Raw genomic sequence first — 19,039 nt, 5'->3', positions numbered from 1 at the left:
TTGTGAGATAATAGAAAGAATGTAAATTTTTAAACAAAAGGGCACGATGAGCAAAGCAAGAACAATGTTGACTTTTGTATATCTTTATACTATGTATGCCCTTCCTACAAAAATTCCCATTGGGACTGGCGGCATGTCTGAAATAAATGAACAAATAAAACAGGTGATACAATTAAGTTCTCTGGTAGAGAAACATTTGTTACTGAGGGTGGCAGGATTCAAGATAAGCTAGCAATGCTGGTCGTAATAAGCTAGTCGGTGTCACCGCAACGATTTGGGTGGGTAGCTTGTTCTATTCCTTTATTGATAAGGATCAAAGATGAATTTAGTACTTTTTCACCCGGGTTTGCTCCGTAGCATGATGTGATGCTTGAGGTGGTGTTGAAATAATTCATAGGGCATGCAGGTTGAACCTGTAAGGACAGATCAATTGTTTAACAGTAAAAGCTCGTTAATTTAAACTTCCAGTTAATTCAAACTTCCACCGTGGTCATGGGGCAGCCCTGTGTATTTCCATGGGGGAATACTTCGGATAGTTGAAATGAGTCAGTATCCGATGCAAATAATTCATAGAGAGTCCCTCGTTTTTATTGCTCTTTGCAGAAGTCGACCCAGAGAGATAACAATGTGTCGCAAAACCAAACCAAACCAAATTTGCTATACAAACAAAACAGTAAAACAGGGAACTCACTCGCTTGATTTCGTGTCGACCAGTTGTACCCCCACGATCTCCAACGACAGCGCAGCTCTGGCCGACTGGCTCGCCCTACGCCATCTCCTGTTGCTGACAAGAGCTCTCGCTGAGTAATGCCCCGTCCTTGAACACCTGCGACCGTGTCCATCTTTTCTACCTTCTCCTTGCTTTTCGGTGTCGCTGTCCCTGTGCCTCACTCTCTCCTTCTTCTCTCTATATATATCTCTTAATTCTATCCTTTGAATTCCTCCTTACCCTCATCCCTCGTGAGCTACTGTTGAGGTGTCGCACGCTGATGCAGACAGTTACGGGGCTCACTTTTATCTTCTTTTCCATTTAAGAATCACATAAGAAAAAAACAGCAGCATTTCTCAGCTGATAATAATTTGGATGCTGCACCGGAACCCTTGTACAAGCTGCAAACTATGCTAGTTGGAGTCACGAATGAAGAAATGCAAGCAAATGCAAATTAATGATTACTTTGATTTTGATTGCATTAACTCTGCCATGTAAATAACTGTTTTGTAAAACAATTAACATCATTTATTTCGCCACGAAGGCTCACTGCTTACATGAATGCTCGTCAGTGCTTGTGTTTGGGTTGTCACTGACTGATCAATTAATTCTGTTCGCTGTTAGAGCTCCATGAATTTAATTTAAGAAATCATCTGCTACAAATTTTTAAGTAGGGGTGTGTTTGTGATAATGAGCCCCGAGGTAGCTTCTTTGGATTTTGCCCGTGCAGTGTATCGCGGTGTCTGTTTATTCTGACAACCGCACAATTATTCTAACTCTACTTAAATTGAACAGTTTTTAGCCCCTTTACAGGTCAATCAACGAGCTTTTACTGTGTTAGGGAAAGGAAAAACCGAAGGTCACTGATGGCACAGGGAGAGGAGGAGGGCATTAATCACACGCTTCAAGCCATTAGTAACCATAAAGTGCGCTAATGTGACAAGTGCATGAGGGTGATCGAGTACATTCGTTCGTACCTCTTCCAAACAGGGATATTGGAAAACGGTGCTCCTTCAATGAGAAAATGTTGCACAGGGCAGTGTAAAACAAAAGGAGGTTGCTCCTCTTTAGGGAGCATTGGATTGTTTCATTTAAGGGGAGACGCTCCTCGAAAAAGTTTTTTTTTTATTTCTAGTAATAGAGACTTGAAAAGTTTGTTATTAGTATAGTTTTTCATGCAGATTTCAAATATGCAATCATTTTTTGTGTAGGTGCTATAATATAAACATATAAACAATAGCAAAAAGTCACATTTTTTGCGGGCACTCTTTTATGTACTAAACTTTCAGTAAAAGCACTGTATCTGATCTTATTTGACTCTTGGTAGATTGAAAAGTGCAAATATCTATATAGATATGTCACAGAAATGTTGGAACCAAGAAAAAAAAAATTGTATTGAATGACTTATTATTTTCAATCTCCCTCGAAACAATAAGCTAATATTTTCACAACTAATGCTGGTAGGCATTGCAATTTAGAGTAGATATTTGCATTCTGCATGTGCTGAAGAATATGTGTGCCAAGTTTCGTTACTATAAAATGAATATAAGTTTCTAAAAGGCTGCCCGGAAAACGTGAAACTGTCAGAAAAAATGAAAATGAGAAAAACAAGTTTGAAAGTTCGCAAAGTTGGCATTTATTAGGAAATCATTCTTTTTGCATCAAATTGGGGCACAATGAAAAGTACCTTGCCTTGAATGCACTGCAAGTGTCTAGAAGTCCCCTGCACCATAGCTTGGTCCTTCACGGCTCTTGCGGTCAGTGTCCTCAACACGAGCTCTCTTCGCTGTGTTGCGACGGTGTGCCCTCGCTTCTGCAGTTTGCTTCAGGTTCATCTTCCTGATGCGCATGACGTCACAGTGGTCACCATGTGTGGCCAGATCTTGTGAGGGGAGAATTCCAATGCCTTCGAGCACTTCTTCAAAGCCCCTGTGGCCTTTGTTGTACCAGAGTACAGCAAGAGCGGTGGCTGTCTCCACAGTTGTTCTGGAGGCGAACTTTGTTTTTGGACATAGCAGCCATATCTTGCTGTTCAGCGATTCGGCTGCATTCTGTGTCTTGCCATGAAGGCACCGAATAAGGAGTTTCTCCTCTGTAAGGCGCTTGTAGATAGGCATAATTGCCAATCCTTGAAACTTCGTCAACAGTGGGGTGTGGCGTGGTGCAGGCTCCCCCAGTGCTTCCGCACGCTTGTGCTTGCACCACGAATTTGGTCCCGCGGGGCAAAAGTTGTGGCTACCGGCACCATCACTGGAGCAGCAATGAAAATACGATGCCCATATGGCAGTGTACATATTTCGGACACTGTCCTTGTTGCTCGTGATGGCGATCTTGTAATATGTTTGTAGTTTTATTATTGTCGCATCTTTCAGTTTTTCGCCTCGTAGCAGTGGCGTTGCCAATTTCCGTAGGGCAGTTCCCAAGCGCTTTGCAACGTGGTTCGTGCACTCTTCTTTGTCAATGGGGGTGTCACAGTATACATTTGCCTCGCAGACTGCAGTGTAGGCCTTGCTGTCACCATCACTTAGGAAGCTGGTGAATCGCAGTGGAGTTTCATAAGACAAGGTCCTCTGCCATATATTGACAGCTGCCGCAGGTTCCATTGCATGGGATGAGCAGTCAGTGTTTTTTTGGCAAACTGGAAGATGAAAAGCTTGCCATATCTCTTCATCCTCCCCAAGGTCCCTGTGTATACTGCAAGCATGGCAGTAGTTCGAAAGAACTTCAAAATCGAGGCAGAGCCCCGTGTCCAGGGACACGACTGTGCCCACTCCATTGTGGCTTTTATGACCTCTTTTCTGCCAGGTGCCATCAAACATGACTGGCACATCTCTGCCGCCGACTGCGTCCTTCGTGATGTTTCGTGCCTGGTGCAAGTTTTTGCTCACTGCCGTCATCGCCGCACCATGGAGCTTCTTGCAAATGCCGTTGAATGTCTTGTGATGCATCGGGCTCGGAAGACCGAGAATCGCACAAAATCGTGAAAGTTGGTCGTGGCCTGCGCCTATAGCGCGTGCTGCCAAAACTGCCTTCATGTTTACAGCAAAGCTGTCACGCGAGCTGCCGCTGTCAAAACGAGCGCTCGTTCCTTGGTCCCCTGCTGAAGCAGTACGTCTCGACGTGTGCGTGAACGAAAGTGCAGATTCAGGGCAATCAGAATTTTGACAGCACAGTTCGAGGAATGCCGAAGGTCCTTTGCGCTTTCCAGCTGCCTCTCGCACGCCGAGCTTCCGTTCGCGGCAGGTTGGGCATTGCGCACCCGCCACAAGTGCCGTCAGCGCATCGATTTCGCAAAGCAGCATGTTCGCAGTAGCAGCATCTACCGGTCTACGTTCACTCTCGAAGAATCCAATCTTCCTTTGGGATGCACTGACGAATTCCACGGCAGCGGCTATTTCACAACCACTGTCGCAGGGTTCGGTGACGGTGTTAGGCCTATCCGAAGCTGGAGCGTCGGGGCGTTGGTCGGGGGCGACATCGTCGTTCGCTGTCGCTTTGCGAAGCGTCCAACGCCGTTTCCCTCGATACTTGTGGCGAGTTCTGAACTTTCGATTATCTGAACTGCACTTCTTCGGGCCTGCTATGACGCAAAAATGCAGAGAAACGCAGAAAAACTCTATCGCGACGTCCGAGGCTTCGCTCTTTTGCCGGAGAGATAGGAGGGGGAGGAGCGTGGAGCGCACCGCCGTCCAATGGCGGCCTCGCGCTGTGTGCCGCGATATTCAAAACGCGTGACGTACGCGTTGTTTTTCTCGTTTTTTGTTTATTCTGCGTGAAGGCACGAGACTGGCTACTAGTGGATTATGAAGGATACGGCCTTTGCAGCATGCGTGCACGATTGCAAATGGCGGCCAACGCGTCGTTTTCGCGACAGGACGACGCGAACTTCGCCGTTTTTCGCGACTTTCGCGCATTTCTCGCGTCACCGCTGCCCACTTGGAAGCATTTTTTGATAATTTCTCGTGCGAATTTCAGCTTGATATTTTCAGAAGTAATAGATTATAGTCCAAGGATGCCAATACAGCCGGAAAAAAAAAAGCGAAAATTTTCCGGAAAACCGTGACTTTTCGACCCGCGTCTCCCCTTAAAGTGGGCCTTCGGCGCCTTAGGTGTTAGTTGTAATAATTCCAGCATTCAGTGATAAATGGCTGCTTGTTCAGTGGTGTGCTCTGTCAGTATGTTCTGTATAATCAATGCCTGTGTTTCAGGGCCGAGTGGCACCGGTGGCGAATGCGCCGCTGCTGGCGGCGGCGCGCCGCTCTGCTTTAGCCCAGCTGCCTCAGGGGACGCGCACTGCAGCTCACGTGGTGGCCTCCCAGCCCAAGGGACAGCCCAGGGTGGCCCACGTCCCAGCTTTGGTGAGTGCGTCTTTTCTCGGTTCCACACTCGTACTCACTCTTCGAGGGCACTTGCGCTACTGCCCAAAAGAGAAAAAGCCCGGCACCACATTTTAAGTTTACTCGTATCTAAAGCAGTTCTGATGCATCTACTGCTCTGTCTTTGCTCAGAAAAGGGATGTCCCTTTTTATTTCTCTCTTACTGTGCAACATTGATCCTCCGTTTGCCATGCCAACCTTTCCTTCTCCTAAGCCCCTTCTTTCTTTTCTTCTCCATCTTTTCATGCAACTTAGACACTTGTTCGCTACTTATGCAGCAGTGTGGAAGCTCTCATTAACGTGCTGCAAGAATTATGTGGGTCAAAATAGACAGTGCATTTAGGGTGTCATGAGCAAAAGGGCGCGAGTCACGTGCCGGGCGCTGGAATGCGGCGTCAGTGCGCGAGACCCGCGATGGTGCACATACATGCCACATTCATGTACGAGTTTGTACAAGAAGGCTCGTGGCACGTGACCTGAGTCGTAATGAAAATTCACGAAAAACATGCTGGCACTGTGCATTGGGGCTTCGAACTGGAAAGATCAGGAAGGTCAGCGTCGCTACAGCGAGGGAAGCAGTAGTGCCGCCCGGTTCTGAAAGCTGTCGGCGAAGAGACCCAGGAAGTGGCTGTCGATCTCGTAAGACTCAAGTGAGGCTGCCCGGACTTGCCGCAACCTTTGACCACAGTTCCTGGTGGGCATACAGCTCTTCCACTTCGAACCAGAGCAGATGTGGCCCACACCACAGTCGCAACGCCATTGATGAGTTAGGCGTAGTCTAACTGAGCCGGAGAAGATGTCAAAGACCGGAACCAACCGGCAATGAGATCAAGCGGCTTGTTCGGCAGAAAAGGACCACGACTGTAGAAACTCACGGAGAGCGTCGGCGGCGAGTTCGACTAAGTGTCGATGCAGCAAAGGGCACGGAGTCGATGTGGCAACACGGCGAATTGCAAGAACGTTCGAGGGTTGGGACGCCATATTGGCTTAGTACTAGCGGCTAGGGCTAGAGACGATTTAGACTTGGCTACAGCCAGTTTAGTTTCACTATGCACAAGCTGTTATTGGATTAATTTTGTGTGTTCGCAAGTGTTTGTTTTCGCTTTCGATTTTTTTACTTCGCTCTCATTTTTTTTGGTGTGATAAAGGGTGTTTGTTTGCCACACCCATCTCCAGTTCCTCTGAACCCAGTCCATTGCAAGTGCTCCCGAAATAATTGTGACAAAAGGGAGACACTGCTCTTAAAAGTATTTATTTATTTCTTGTTCGATTTTTCGATACTTTGTGACTTCATGTATATTTGTGTGTGGATTTCAAGTGGGCAATTATTTTTGTAGTACTACGTAGTTTGCTTCTTATGCAAGTTACCGGAGTGGTGAATATCTGCACCAGTAGGGGGGCCACACTATAACCAAACATCTTCGAAAGGCTGCGTGTGCGCAAAACATGCAAGAGACAGCTGTGCGGATTTGACTGAGGGCATGCGACTGGAATGTACGTTTGTATCCACTTAAATTCAAAAATGTTGAACAATTAGCGTTCGCAGACCTGCATTGTCCACTGAAGGGACGCGGGGAAAAAATAAGTAAAATAAAAATAAAAAGTGTGCTGTAACGGAAATATGTTTAATAACTTTTCAGACATTCTTGTTTATGTCAAATGGCAATCGATATTTTGCGGGTGTATGGGCGATGTCCAAAACATTATTGACCGTGAACTGCCACAAGAGTGTTAGACACCGGCCCTCATTTTTGTCAAAGGTGTAAGCCACTTGTTCTTAATGTAACAAGTGCAAAATGTGTGGACTCAGCATCAAACCGCACCTTTGGTATTTGGCGGCCACTACTGACAAGGCAGCTAGCATTTGTTAGGCCTAGGTTTGGGTTGCAGTGTCGTAAGCAAGCTGTTATGAGACACTTGCTAAAGAAACACGGAGATCAGACGTAGAAGAGATCGCACTCACAAGCTAAACCGAGGCCAGCACGCGGGAAACGAAGTTTTGTTTGCAGTCGGGAGAACAGCCGCTGCAACTGTTCTGAAAAAGGTCTTCCTAGTTTGTCAGCCCGACTGTTGGTGGTCAAAGGCCAAAGCTCGATCACGTTTCAAAGCATTGTCATGAGTGCGGGAATCGAACTGGCATGCACGAAATCTGCACTCTACGATGATGCAGCTATTTTCCCGACTGTTAATCGAACAGAAAAATAGCAGTGGATACGGACGCTCGCTTATGGCTAGGCGTGCATGAAAAGTGGCCAAAGCAAGAGCGGCAAAGGAGGCATAGGCTTCCCTGTCACCTATGCAACTACTCCCCCTCTGCCCCCCGCACCTGTGTAGAACTGCTGCACCCCCACCCCCATCATCACCCCCTCTTCTTTCTTCTCTGCCCCCTCGCATCTCGTTCTACATCCCCTCCCTCGTAATGCTGTTGTTGCTTCCTGCTCAGCTGGCACACGTGCACTGAGAAGGACGCTCGCTTCTTTGAGGATGTTCTGGCAGCCACATAATAACCGGTCTTTTATCTTGGGGGACTGCACAGTAAGCGGTATGCGTACACTCTCAAACCTCATTAAACAAAGTTGCGTCTTAGAAGAAAATTAATTTCATTAAATCTGAAAATTTGTTATAAAGATTATTTATTCGAATGTATCTGTTGCAAGACTTTTTCTTATTTACTTTGTTATACCTGATATTTTGTTATATCCACATTTGTTATATTCAGGTATGAGTGTACATGGAGGCCTGTGGGAGGGCAAATGGGGGTAAGAAAAAACTGCATTATAGCAGGTCCTACACTGTAATCAGTTATGGTTTAAATGGTCTACACTGTATAATGCATGGTTTTTTAAATGAGAAATATCTCATGTGTCTTATGGGGAACAAGACTCTCATCAAAACTGAGTGCATTACAAAGCAAATCAGCATATCAAAATTTATTATCTGCTATCAGGACTGTGTACTGTGTAATATTTTCTATTTTAACAGCTACACCTTATACTGCAAAAATGTCTGCATATTTAAAATTACCGTACTAATATACATAGACTCAAGACGTTTCATGAAAATAGATCAAGAAATTAAACAAGTTTTTTCAAGAGCAAATTCGTGTCACAAGACAACTTTGCGGAAACACTTGTAGCAAATGAATGGGGTACTGTGGCTCCTGTCACTATATTTTCTAGTACTTGAAGTGTTTAGACTATTCGTTCAACAGTAAGGGTTACACAGATGAAATGTCACTTTGACGTTAAGACAACAGTCTACGTGGATTGCGCAGGTCCTGTCCAAGCGTCCCACCATCCCGGCCGAGTATGGCAGCCGAGTTCCGACGGCTGTGCGCCAGCGCTACCTCAACCTTTTCCTGGACGAGTGTGCCAAGTGCTGCAGCACCGAAGACGAAGCCATCCAAAAGGTTTGCCATCTCCTGTGCCATTTTCACAGATGCTTTTTCATTGTGCATTGCAATTTAGTAGCCATCGAACTGTGTCTATAGCCACATTGCATCACGTTTTATTCACTGTAAAGGAAGGCGCGAATACTGTTCGATAAAACGTGAGCCATCTGTGTGCATCACTGTGAAGCACTGTCGTTAAGCCGCTTCCTCACTGAAATCCACATAAAACCTGCACCCTGACCTTAGCTTCAAGTTTTCCGTATTCTTTCAGTGGGTAGTGCATGAGAAAATACGGTAGTTTGCTTTTCTGTACTTTTCTTTCTCTGCCATAAATGTGGGGCAAAGAAGAGTGGGCCACTCGTGGGACATACAGATACAGTACACATCATCGGGTAATGAAGACATACATTTATTAGTTCCTTTTACACACTGGTGCGCCCATTAGCCGGGTCTTACAAATCAAATAACTACAGTAACATGACAAATAATGTCCTTGTATGCAGATATAACACTCACAACAACATAACTCACCCAATGTACCACAAAGCAGCATTGCCGGCATTCGACTCACTGCAGGGGTGTGTGGGACCGAGCCATGGAATCGTTTGATGGAACTCCTGCTAGTTGTCAGCTAGCTCGCCAAGACCCCAAAGAGGATGAGCTGCATTCATCATGACCCTGTGTAACCTCTCTCCCATTGCAGCACCACTGGTGCCATCGCACAAGCGTAGTTTCATTTCTTGCATGATGGCAACTGGGCTAGCTGTTCCACCTACGCTATTGCGCTCATGGGCGCCATGAGGGGAAAACAACCCCCTAGACTATGTGCACTGAAAGTGCTCTCGCCAAAAGTAGTCGAGCCCGTTGACCTGGCTGCATTTTCTGCCATCAGTGGAGCTTGGCTGCTGACCTGAAAGTTGCTGGTTCAGTGCCGAGTGTGGTGGTTGCATTTCAATGGAGGTGAAATGCAAAAGGCCTGTATTCCAGGACGTCAGTGCATGCTAAGGGACATTAGAACGACGAGATTTCTGGAGCCCTCTTATACGATGTCCCTCATAATCGTGTTGTGGGACGTGAAGCCCCAGATATTATTATTTCTGTGATACCGTGCTGCATGTACATGTAACGCGTGGTTCCTATTGCAGGCGTTGTCCGAGGAGAAGCAGACCTACGAGCGGAGCTCAGGCAAGACCGTCTACCTGAATGTGGCCGTGAACACGCTCAAGCGACTGCGCCGAGAGTCGGCCCAAGACGGGGGCGCGTCCTCTGCTGGCTCTAGCTCCTCTGGTGCTGGCACCTCTGCTCCCGCGGCAGCGCCCGTCCAGCCCACCAACCGGGTGGTCTCGCACGAGATGGTGCTGCAGGGTGCCCGAGCGGCACGCACAAGCTTCAGCATTGAGAAGAACCGCTATCGCAAGCCACCTCCGGAACTGACGGGTGAGCAGACCACTTCGCATAGCCTCCCCTATGAAGTCGACTTTTGGAGTAACAGTGTACCCAGTGGCTTCTAACATGTTGCAGCAGACTCCCAGTAAAGGGAAATTTTTAAGTGGAACTGCTGCCTAAATGGAGCAACTGGCTCTGATATGACTGGTTTCGCATATGTACCACCCCCCCACCTTCCTCATTGAAAAAAAAAAAATTAAAAAAAAGTATTTTTTAAATGTATCTGTTCATTTTATTTCGGTGTGACAACCAGTGCTGTTGATGATCGAAACAATAATAAATCAAGCCATTATATCACAAAATAATGATGCACTAAAAGTCAAAGCATAGTTTTGCAACCATGCTAAATGGTTGTGAGCATCGTGAAAGCGAACTACATCAATCAAAGTTTAAAAGTCGCGTCTTTCGCGGCAAAGTGCCATCTGTTGAATGCAGGAGAAATCTTACAGTGCCAATCAAGCACAGCGGCCTGAGAACAGTGCAACAAAACAAATGCATGGCCTCTGAGATGGCGGGCACGCAACGTAAAAACTCTCCACGTACCCGTCAACTCGGAGGCCATGCAAAGTGCTCATCGCCCCGACAGCACGTAGCCTGCGAAGTTTGTGCGCCAGCATCCGGCACTGCATTTTTGTTGTCGGGTTTGTCGAAGTGAGCTTAGTTGAGGACACCTGCTGCGCAGGGAGCGTATGGCCGGTATGCTAGCTACACAGCTGGTTTTAAACTTACCGGTCACTTCGTCATTTTTTTGAAAAGCCGGCACGCTGTGTTACCCGTAGAGTCATGCTATAACATATCCCATCGCGAGCAGACAAAACGCGTGGTCAGCTTTCATGGAAGTTGGTCGAACATGCACTGGAGCATGGGAACTGAGCGGCTGGACGACACTTTGGCATCGATCCGTGCACGTTCTCTATGAAAGAAAGTGAGAGCTTCGGGCTACAAAAAGATTCGTCACGCATTTTGCAGCCCAAGACGAGCAAAGTAGTCATGCAAAATTTTTTCTGGTATAACTCCTGTGACTTTTTTCTCCCGCGTGATGAACCCTACCCCCAAATTGGCGACAACACTTTTGAAAAAAAAAAAAAAATGGGTTCGTTACGCAAGTAAATATGGTACTTTGGACCCTTCGTCTCTTAAAAAGTGCAACTTTTTGTTAAATGGAACATATTTTTTTGTCCCTTCAAGTTTCACTTAAGGGGGGACATGGTTTTTAGAGATAACATAGGTTATTTCTTGGCCAAAGTAGATGAAACTGCACTGCTTTGTTCAGTTTCTTTAGCTTTATTTAACTATCCAGTTATATTTTACACAGGTCAATTATTTCCAGAGGTAATTAGTACTCTCATTCTATTGTTTGCCGAAACAATAAAGTATTATCTATGCAACATAACATCATTTTAAACACATATATGGATACAAGAAAGCCGAAGGAGAACAACGCTGCAAGCTAATTGGAAATTGAACAACTACTTCTCAATTTACAGCACTAATGAGTTCATGGTCTACACCTAGCCAAAAACAAAAAAATTTTAAATTAATATAAAAAAAATTTTGAACTGCAGATTGAAAATCTGCTTACAGCGTTGCTTTCTATGCACATTTAGCTACATTGTGCAAAAAGAATTGTAGCTCTAGCTGTCCTGGGTCGACATTTAGAGAAGAAGCAAACAAGGGAAGTGGCCAAAATCCATGTTCTGAGAAAATGAGCAAAACAGGTTAAAACTTTATTTAGCGTTACAGAATGTAAAACATCACAGGCACACATAATTTTAGCGAGTTAATATGCACCAGGCATATAATCAGATTGATTGTTAGCATGAGCATGCCTTTTTTTCAAGTTTCAAGTTTCGCGCACTCACTCATAAGTTTCGAGGCAGCAAGAGTAGCGGCAGGTGTTAGCTTCTTCTTCACGTACGCCTGCCACGTTTTCGTGTGGAGGCCGCGACGCGATATGTTCATCATTGCAAATATGTCGTTAAAAGCAGTGTGCCTGTTGCCAGTTGCCTGCATTGCGCGGGTGGCGAGCACGTTCACTGTGAATGGATTTATTTTCTGCTGTCCGTCGACGCGCGGCGAACTCCACTTTGACGACCCGTCACCGCAGTTCACACACACTAGCTCAAGCTTGACGGCAAGGCCGTATTCCCGCTCGCCTCTCCTGATCTCGGCGTCTCCGTTGCAAATCTTGCACTTTAAATGCAATATTATCAAAGCATTTACCGCCTCCAAGTCCAGGATGGTGAAAGTCGTTTCATCGGGTGGGGGACCCACAGCGTCGGCACGTTTAGCGATAAGGCTGCGCTTCCGCTCCGTCGCCGCAACAGATGAAATCTCTCGCAGCTTCTCTTCTGCCTTCTTCTTTTTATCCTCTATCTGTTGTGGCTGCAGAATTTGCGTGTCGTGACGCACACGGCCGCTTTCCGCGACGTTGTCGGCAACTGACGGGCTCGTAGGACTAGCGTCCGTTAGGCCTGCCGCGCTGGCGTCGACGACCGCTCCGCTGGCCGCTGCGAGTTCGTCATCCTCGTTGTCCTGGGTCGTTGCGGGGCGCTTCCTGAAGTTCTCGGCTAGCGATCGCCTCACCCGCTTTCCAAACTTTTGTTTGGTGCGGAACTTCTTGATGGCACGACCCATAGCTGTAGGCAGTTGACAACACCAAGACAAAATGGCGCACGCTCACGCGCGTCTCTGCGGTGAAGCAGACGCCAGAAACGCCGCTTGGCCAATCGGATGCCTAGATTTTGTCACGTGCCCCAAGCAGCCAATAAAATCGCGCGCTTGTACCTCTCGATGACGCGCTTTTGCTAGAAAACCAATGAGCAAAGCGAGCCAGTGGTGGCGGGAAATTGAAGATGAAGAACGGCTCTTCCAAACGAGATCGAGATGGCCACGATAGCCCTTGTGTACCGGCAACGGTTCGGCACGGAAAAAGCGCGATTTTAGCGTCAATTTGCGCTCATACACACCTCATATTGGTGTTACAAATTGATTTTACGGCGAAAATAATGACAATATAAGCTAAAAACTTAGCAGATTTGTGCAAAAATAGATATAGATTCCGAAAATGTCAGCTTGAAAAAGTCAATTTTTTTGTGATTTTCGGCCTTCTAAGACCCGTGTCCCCCCTTAATGAGAATCTACTGTGATTTGAACATTCCTAATATTTGGGCCTGTTTATGATTACTATGCTGAAGCTAAAATTTTCTGACATTTCAAGTTTTTTTTTTACTAAATAGCAGCATAAAACTGATTCCAAAAGGTGACAAGTTGTTTTTCAACTGGCTTTCTTGAGCCAGTTTTTATGGAACAGCCTAATATTTCGGTCATGCACCTTCTCCAGTCTCTGCAGTAGAGAAACAACACCATGCAATCGTTACACCTGAAAGGTGGAGTACTGTTAATAAAATGCTTCATCAACAAACACTGGTAGTTCCCTCCGCCTGTGCTGCGGGTAACCGAAGCGTCACTTCAGTGGATACTTCAGGCACTTCAGTGGATACTTCGCTGACACTAATAAAGGCACTTTGGCAATGTACTAAGTTTAACGTCGGCAAAGCTACTAAAGGCACTTAAGGGATTCTACAAAATGGGATTTCGCTTAAACCTCTTAATGGCACTTAGTTGATGATGTCAAAGGACATTTCTGTGATGATATTGAAGAGCTTTTTGGTTAAGTTACCAGAGGGTACTTTGGCGATGCTACTCAAGGAATTTCTGTGTAGCTGCTAAAGAGCTTTTTGGTTAGGCCACTCGAGCACTTTGGGGACAGTATTTCACGGCACTTTCGCGATGCTAGTGAGGGCACTACGGTGATGTAGCTACAGATGGCTACTTGCACTCGGGGGTTGAATGCAGAGAAACGTTTGTATGAGCTGTTGGAGGTGTACCGGATGACCCCAGAGCAGCTTGCGGAGTACAACTACCCGCGACCGCATCCAGCGGAGCCAGGGCGTGCAGTGTTCGCCGGAACTGATGGCCGTCAGTACTCAAAATCAAATGGTGAGTTGGCAACTGTGGCTGCATGCATCCTTCTCTCTTTGCTCATGCTGTTCAGAGTGATTTTCAGATACGTATCGTTCATTATCGTTCTGAGAAGTTCAGTATGATAATAAATGTTGCTCTATGGCAGAGCAAGCCCTGTGTTTGGTTGCACATACTAGGTGAGCGCTGATTATAGGCCATTGATCTATATTTTAGCATGTAAATATTACTGAGTCAAATGGGTTCAGCTATGTTCAGCTGAAAAAAAAAAAGCGAATTGTTACCATTACAGTTAAGGGGGCGGACGGGTCTTTGGGACCGAAAAATCGCGAAAAAAACGTTTTTTTTTCAATGTCATTTTTGAATTCTGCAAGCATTTTTACACCTGCCTGCCAATTTTCAGACTCCAGAAAGCGATAATTTACTTGTTATATCATTACAAAGAGGACACGCGAGCTCGATTTGCGCAGAATCTGACGAAAAAACACCACCTCTTTCGCGATGCAGAGCTGCCGTTTGCCGAACGCCATTGCCGCGATCTCGGTCTTGTTTGAAAGAGCGTTTCTTCACCTTCCGATTCCCGCCCATAGAGCCTCGCTCCGCTCATTGGTTACCGAAAAAAAAGCAACCAAAGAAGAAGCAAAGTACGCGACGCTATTGGTTGTTACGCGCACGTGACCACGAGGTGGTCACTTCATTGGCTGATTGCGCTCGCATCGTCTGCTTGGCGCGTCAACAACGCGCGAACACCTGTTGTCGCACCGACATATTTCCTGTGCCTGTGCTTCGACTAGCGTGCTCGCGATCGAAGTTGTTGCAATGCCTGGATCGGCACGAAAGTTTCATACACGGCATAAGTTCGGCAAAAAAAGAAAAAAGTCTCAGGCGAACAACTTCAAGGCGCGTCTCTTGGCGAGGAGCGTCAACGAACAACGAGATGGGTCGCCCGCCGATGCCGCCGACGCAAGCCTGACGGCCTCGCCAGCCTGCGATGCTCCCAAACGTGACGCATCGCCGGCACATCCATCACCCGAACGCGCAGACGAACTTTGCGAACATCGAGACTGCGCGACCTCCATCTCCGCCGACAGCGAAGGAATCGCCGAGGCGCCCGAGAGAGTCGACGGGGAGTTAGGCCTAGCGGGCCCGCCGGTCACCGACGCTTCGCTAAGCAGCGGCCGCGTCCGCCGTGATACAACCTTACTAACGCAATCGGAGCTGCAGGTAAGGCGCACAAAGGCCGATGCAAGGCTGCAGAAACTGGCATCGACCGCCGCGTCGAAGACAAAACTTGAGTTTTTGAGGAACGACGCACCGGCCGGCGCCGCTCCCGCGGAGCCAAACGAAGAGGCAAGTTTTTTGATCGCCGATCTTGGCTGCTTCGGTAAACTGTTAGATGCCATGAAATGTAAAATCTGCAACGGAAGCGTCAGCATCTACAGACAGGACAGACAATATGGCCTTGCCGTGAAAATGTGTGCGCGTTGCGTGAACTGCGGCGACATCGCGCAAGCATGGAGCTCTCCGCGAGTGGATGAAGCACAGAAAGTAAACTCGTTCGCCGTCAACATTCTCGCCGCTCGAGCCATGCAGGCCACTGGGAACCGTCAAGCAGCTATGAATGATATATTTTCGACAATGAACATATCCCATCGCGGACTTCACAATAAAACGTGGCAAGGATATGTGAAGCGGAAATTGACTCCTGCAGCTAATCGCGCGGCCGAAAAAGTCATGGGCGAGTGCGCGAGTGCAGTTCGTAAGCTTTACAAGGAGCTGCATATTGACAATGCCGACAGTATTGCAGTCTCGTACGACGGCTCCTGGATGACGCGCGGGCACTCGTCCCACATAGGCGTGGGGGCAGTGATCGAGCTCTTCACTGGTCTAGTGCTCGACTATGTCGTTCTGAGCAACTTCTGTGCCGGATGCAAGCGCGGACCGAAGGCAGACGACCCGGCATATCAGGCTTGGCAGGACAGCCACGTGTGCCAAAAAAATACTACAAAAAAAGCTGGCGAAATGGAAGTTGAGGCAGCTGTGCACCTCTTTGAGAGGTCCATAAAAAAAAAATGGCCTCAAGTACACTACAATCCTGTCAGATGGTGACAGCCGCACCTTTCTCGCTTTGCAAGAAGCAGATAGCTATGGCTTCATCAAAGTCCAAAAAGAGGACTGTGTCAATCACGTCCAAAAGCGTATGGGCACTGCCCTACGCAATTTAGTAGCAAGGCACAAAGGAGGTGCCTCTGAAACCCTTGGAGGAAGGGGAAGGCTCACCGGGGACCTCATCACGAAGTTGAGCTCCTATTACGGCTGGGCGCTCAAATCTCACAAAGGAGATGTTGAGGACATGCACAGAGCTGTGATGGCGACTTACTATCACATCACTTCTAATGATAGTGAGTCAAACCACAGCCTGTGTCCCACAGGCCCAGACTCTTGGTGCCGGCAAAATGCAGCTGCTGCCAAAGGGGAGCCCACTCCGAGGCACCATTACAATTTGCCACAACATGTGTGCAAGGCTCTTCTTCCAGTTTATGAGCGCCTGTCAGAAAAAGGGCTTCTAGAAAGGTGTCAAAGGGGTAAAACCCAGAATAGTAATGAAAGCCTTCATTCCGTGATCTGGGCTTTGGCACCTAAGCAGCGCCATGCTTCACTGTTTGCGGTTGAAGCTGCAGTTGCCGAGGCAGTGATGAAATTCAACTGTGGCAACTTGAGAACATCAACAGGAATCCTCGATGAGCTCAATCTCAACGCCACCCTCCCAAGCATCAGACGGATGACTGAGAAGGACAGGCGTCGAGTGGCCGACTCAAACCGCAAGCGTGCCTCTAGTGAGAAGGTCCAGCAAGCACTAAAGAAGTGCCACCGCAGTGCTAAGCACCAGTCTGACTATGTTCCTGGTGGCTATTAAGATCTGCATTGTGAAATATGCACCTTCTTATTGTTGTTTTTGAATAAAGTGTGTGTTATTTGTTTTTGCCATTTTTCTCAAAATGTGAATTTATGACTCCGTTCAATCTTAAGGCCTCGATATCTCGGCAGCTAGGGCTGGTAGAGCAATAATTCTTCTTGCAATGGAAACCTGTATGTGTATAGAATCCAAGTATGGGAATGGAATTTAGAGTACAAGCCTTTTTAATTAATTACTCATCAAAATTGTAATATTATGCCAACTGCTTTTTCAGAGTGGAAAGTGCAATTTGCCATAACATAACTAAAAAGGCCAAATAAAAGAAACTACTTGCATAATTTCAATCTTAGATCATTAGTCTATCTTGCCATATCTTGAATTTTGCTTTTAATTAGGCACTTTTTTTTCTATTGAGGCCTTAAACAATGGGGGTTGAACTTGCATTATCTTGGGAATGAGATGAGTTACAGGAAAAGTAATTGCATATTTGAAATCAGCAGAAAAAACTGCACAAGGCTGTGCATTTTCATCAAGATCACTGAAGAAATAAACAAAAAATGTCTAAGACCAGTTTGCCCCCTTAAACCTGCTTATAACGAACCTCCATATAATGAATTCCTCGATATAACTAAGTTTTTCAATTCCATGCTGTCGCTTCATAAAAGCACATGTATTTGCGACCTCTATGTAACAAAATAATAGTGGGAGACAACCTAGATATAACGAATTTTCTCCACGGACAATCAAGGAATTTCGCTCCGCATTTTGGCACTTTGGTACGAGCATGCACCTTCCGTGACTGCCCTGCCGCCAACAAAGCGCGAAGTGGCGGCGGCGGGCACCCGGGCTGCGTCCGGCAGGCAGACCAGCCTGCGCCCCACGAGCCAGCTTTGTCGCTGTTTTCGCCGCCACGCTCTCATGCGCGGGTGTGCCCCCCCCCCCCCCCTTCTTCTAACCAACACAAAAAAAAACTACTTTTGCTCATTGGCAGTGCCACGCTTTTAGTTCGTCACATATATGGGGCCGCACTGCATATGGAGGGCACTTTACCGGTTAGTTTTCCGTGGTATCCGTGTCTGTGTCGTTCGCTCTTCGTTTGCGACGCCGTGCGCGCGCACATAGCTTCACTGCGTGCGCATGGTGTGTCCCCCGACAATGTTCAGCTTTGCTTTTTTTTTTGTTGCCATAGCAATTATGTATATCGACTGTCTTGGCTGGTATTTTGCCTCCACCGCCGTCATTCACGTATCTATATTTATGAAAACTCAAGAAAGGGAAAAAAAAAAAAGAAAAAAAAAAGCCGCCCGAGCTTGGCGCCCAGATTGTCACAATGCGCCAACATGTGCTTATCTCTCACGTGTACTTTCCCTGCGAATGGGGAGGGTGGTTAGGTGCTTGTGCGCGCGCACTTATCCTTTGGTGGGGAGAATCACATGCCTTCGTCTTTGACCGGGGAACAATTGAGTTTAGTTGCCGGGCACACCAGGATCACTTCGCTCGCTGGACAGGCGCCGTTTGCGAAAAGAGTCCGCGTTTTAAACACACCGAAGTAACAACTGGTTCACTTGTTAGTTCGCACTCATATCTGTACCTGTGATTTTGTTTCGTGCCTCGTTTTTGTTTAAACAGCATGTTAAGCGTCGAGCACTAAATGTTGTTAGTTTCATCTCGTCCTGTGTATGTTCTTTTCTTGCGTCATTTGTGCGTGAGCAGCGCGCTGTCCGTTTCGATCTGCTTGCTGTTCTCAGCGCTACATTCCAAGAATTGTTGCTATCGCATTCATTGCTTCGCCCTTGCGGTGAAACTCTGACACTTCTTTAAAATTTTCGACAATTGTGTCTTCACTATCTAGGGGACGTCAGATTAGGCACTGATGGAAACTCTCCGAAACTAGGGTGATGACGAATCTTCGGAGGTAGACTCGTAGCGCACTTTCGTTTTGCGCCGCACCGCGAGTTCGCCGGCTGGTAGCTTTCACGATTAGTCGATTAGTTCTGACAACATGACGCTGCGTTGAACGCAATGCAGTGAATGCGATAGTGAAATTGTAATGTTATAAAAAGTGAGGCTTGCAGCCAACTTAACTCTTTTGGATCTGATATCGCGGAACTCCTACGAAATGCTAGTGTGAGCAAATACGGCTCTCCTAGGAGAAGTGCTCTTTTCACAGACACTTCGCGTTGTAACAGCACTGATACTCGCCGAGATAGGAAGCG

The 19,039-nt window shown here is 46.9% G+C and overlaps 1 protein-coding gene across 1 annotated transcript in view; it reads left to right on the top strand.

The window, feature by feature from the left end:
* Positions 1-19,039, top strand: part of LOC119181459 (uncharacterized) — a 57,366-nt gene that overhangs the window by 20,646 nt on the left and 17,681 nt on the right. The window contains exons 7-10 of the mRNA XM_075883684.1: positions 4,918-5,067; positions 8,360-8,494; positions 9,622-9,913; positions 13,781-13,924. Of these exons, the coding sequence (XP_075739799.1) occupies positions 4,918-5,067; positions 8,360-8,494; positions 9,622-9,913; positions 13,781-13,924 (721 nt within the window). The remainder of the gene's footprint in view (positions 1-4,917; positions 5,068-8,359; positions 8,495-9,621; positions 9,914-13,780; positions 13,925-19,039) is intronic.

This window comes from Rhipicephalus microplus, unplaced genomic scaffold (genome assembly GCF_043290135.1).
Source record: "Rhipicephalus microplus isolate Deutch F79 unplaced genomic scaffold, USDA_Rmic scaffold_20, whole genome shotgun sequence".
Lineage (NCBI taxonomy): Eukaryota > Metazoa > Arthropoda > Arachnida > Ixodida > Ixodidae > Rhipicephalus > Rhipicephalus microplus.
This window is presented reverse-complemented; position numbering and strand designations above follow the sequence as displayed.